We start from the raw sequence: 2606 nt of genomic DNA on the forward strand, positions 1-2606 counted from the left end.
TCTCCTCCACCAGTAGTTGTTAGATGGTTCACAATATCCTTGAAAAGTGTTGCATCTGTTGTACGAATTATTGGCCCAAATCCTTGGCAAACAAAACCAATCAGTTTTTAGTTTTCTTCCTCCTCAGACAGAAAATGCGTCTAAACGTGGAGAAGCTAAAGCCGTACCTGGATCGCTGAATGGGACGAGGATGTAAACGGACGGTTTGTTCTCTGTTCCCACCTCGATGTTGATGATGGTGGACGTGACAGTCTTCACCACCTCAATGTCGTCGCTCATGCTCTTTGACGTGTCAGTGACAAAACAAAGAGCTTTGCTGAATCCTCTAGAGATCCCCACCATCCTAAAATTTTCAGAAGAGATGGAACAAAATGAAGCAAAGTATAAAACCCCATTGCTGTACAATCGGGTGAAAGTAGGCGGGTACGGTCGGGTACTGCGTACCTGCAAGAAAGAGGAGCGGCTGACTGCTGTATAAAATCAACGGGTTCACTGTGTAGCCATGAGTGCGCCCACTAATCAGCCGTGTAAATGTCCATTCCATGTTTTATAATATATGCTGATTGTAGGTTGTTACTCATAGTACCCAATAGGGGCGCTGTAGTTTGGTTCATGTTGAGTTAGTGCCTTCATTTAAACTGTAAAATAAGAGGAAATGTTGCTAGCCTCCTGTCAGTCAGCGCTTTGGGCTGAAATATCCCACGGACAAGAGGAAGAGGAGGATATTCTTCATCTTAATGCAACTTATTTCGAAACCAAGTTGTTGAAGTGCACTGAATACACCGTGCTTCAAATACACCGTGAAAACTAAAGTAAAATAAAATACATTTCCTTAAGTGGTTTTGTTTGACACAAAACATGAATACGTTATAATAATAACACTAACTTCACAAACTTATAGAGCTCTAAACATGTACCTCACTGCGTTGTCCAAGGGCTGCAAAGTTTAAGGCGGTAAAGTCCGAGCTGTGCTGCCTTTAGCCTGTTCTGAAGAATGTGAGCAAATACGAATCTACTGCACCCGTCGAAGCTCTCCGGGTCTGAGGGACAGCTGCTACTAGCTGTGACTGATTCGTTTTTCAAGAACAACCTAAAACACGACTTAATCAGTTAATAAATAGCTTTTTCTTCATTTCATATTGTTTCTACTTTACTAGAGCAGGGGAGCAACACCTCGATCGCGGAAGGTTTTGAGTCGATCTCGGCATTAGATGACAAACTGAACGCCGCCATGATGCTGAGACCAGCACGTCCTCCTCTGACTCCTTATCAAAACGCTCATAACTTTATTAAAGAACAACAGTAAAAAAAAAAGAATCAATAAAACGTGTTCAAATGAATGACCCAACAAAAATAAGTTTAAAATGAACTAATCAACCACAGCTGTGTTCATGAGAGGCTTATTAATAATTGCAAAAATAAATATCAAGCCTGAAAACCTGGACTGAATGTTATGTTTTTAACGTAATCTCTGTTTGGCTTGTGGAGCTCAGGAGGTTGCCATGGCAACGGGTGTGCTTAAATGACAGAGAGAGACGGAGAGTAAAAAGGGGCGAGTGGTTTTGAGTTGATCACCTGTTCGGGTTGTTTTATCTTTGTTTACCTTTGCTGTGGCGCATCACAGCCGCTGTAGTTTCTGAATGTTCAATAAACGACAAAGTTGGACTAATTATCTCGTTCTTTGTGAGTATACGTCATTCACAACAAACATCAAACACAGTAAATATGTTTCATTAAGTATTTAACAAACAAATGGCCTGTACCCCGATAATTATGTGAAATTAAATGAATTGTCTAATTTAAAAAAAAAGAAAAAGTTTGATGCTCTCTGACATCTTGCATTGAGCTTAGAGTCTGAGAGGCTTTTCCTCTATTAAACTGTTGTTTTTTCCCCCCACTTATTTAGTGGAAATATTGATGTTGATTAGATTTTCTCCAAAATAATAACCTTTCAACCTTAAAGCTTCACTGTTGAAATTGAGGCTCTAACATTCACAAATGACATTGAAATAAAATCCAGTCCAACATCTGGTTTGAGGTGATTCCTCTGGAACCTGTTGGAGGAAAAATATCCCAACTTCAGAAGATGAGCTTTAACCCAACAAAGCTCTGTGGTTCCTCTTGTCAGTATGAGAGTCAGGGTGAGGAGGCGCCATGTTAGGAAGAGAAGTGGAAGCTGCAGGATCTTCAGAACAAACAGCTCATGATGCTGAGCTACTGATTATCCTTCTGTCTGGACACAGGTTCAATATAACCATGTTAAAAGCTAAAATGAATGGTTAATATGCCAGACATGGAAAACTGGGATGCACTCCATGCCATGATGTTCAGAATTTAGGTCTGAACATCTCAAGGTGCCGACAGAGCAGCCAGTGGGCTGAGGGAAACATGGCTCCATTGTGTAGCAATTCAAGAGCTACCTAGCTTTTATTGCTTCACAAAACAATTAATCAGCACAGAAACTCCAAAGCACACAAAGAAGCATAGTACCCCCAAGAATTTTTCACCCCTGTGTATAATTTAACCAAACGTACCGTAGGAAGGGGAGGTCTCCAGCTGCCAGTCGGATGTCCTCCAGAAGCTGGCTGGTTGCAGCTATTGCCAGG

The 2606-nt window shown here is 41.2% G+C and overlaps 1 protein-coding gene across 1 annotated transcript in view; it reads right to left on the reverse strand.

The window, feature by feature from the left end:
* Positions 1 to 2606, reverse strand: part of LOC103475692 (von Willebrand factor A domain-containing protein 7-like) — an 11202-nt gene that overhangs the window by 6349 nt on the left and 2247 nt on the right. Inside the window, exons 5-7 of the mRNA XM_008427497.2 lie at positions 2535 to 2601; positions 168 to 343; positions 1 to 82 (exon numbers count right to left, since the gene is read on the reverse strand). Coding sequence (XP_008425719.1) covers positions 1 to 82; positions 168 to 343; positions 2535 to 2601 — 325 coding nt within the window. The remainder of the gene's footprint in view (positions 83 to 167; positions 344 to 2534; positions 2602 to 2606) is intronic.

Source organism: Poecilia reticulata, linkage group LG14 (assembly GCF_000633615.1).
Source record: "Poecilia reticulata strain Guanapo linkage group LG14, Guppy_female_1.0+MT, whole genome shotgun sequence".
NCBI classification, from domain to species: domain Eukaryota; kingdom Metazoa; phylum Chordata; class Actinopteri; order Cyprinodontiformes; family Poeciliidae; genus Poecilia; species Poecilia reticulata.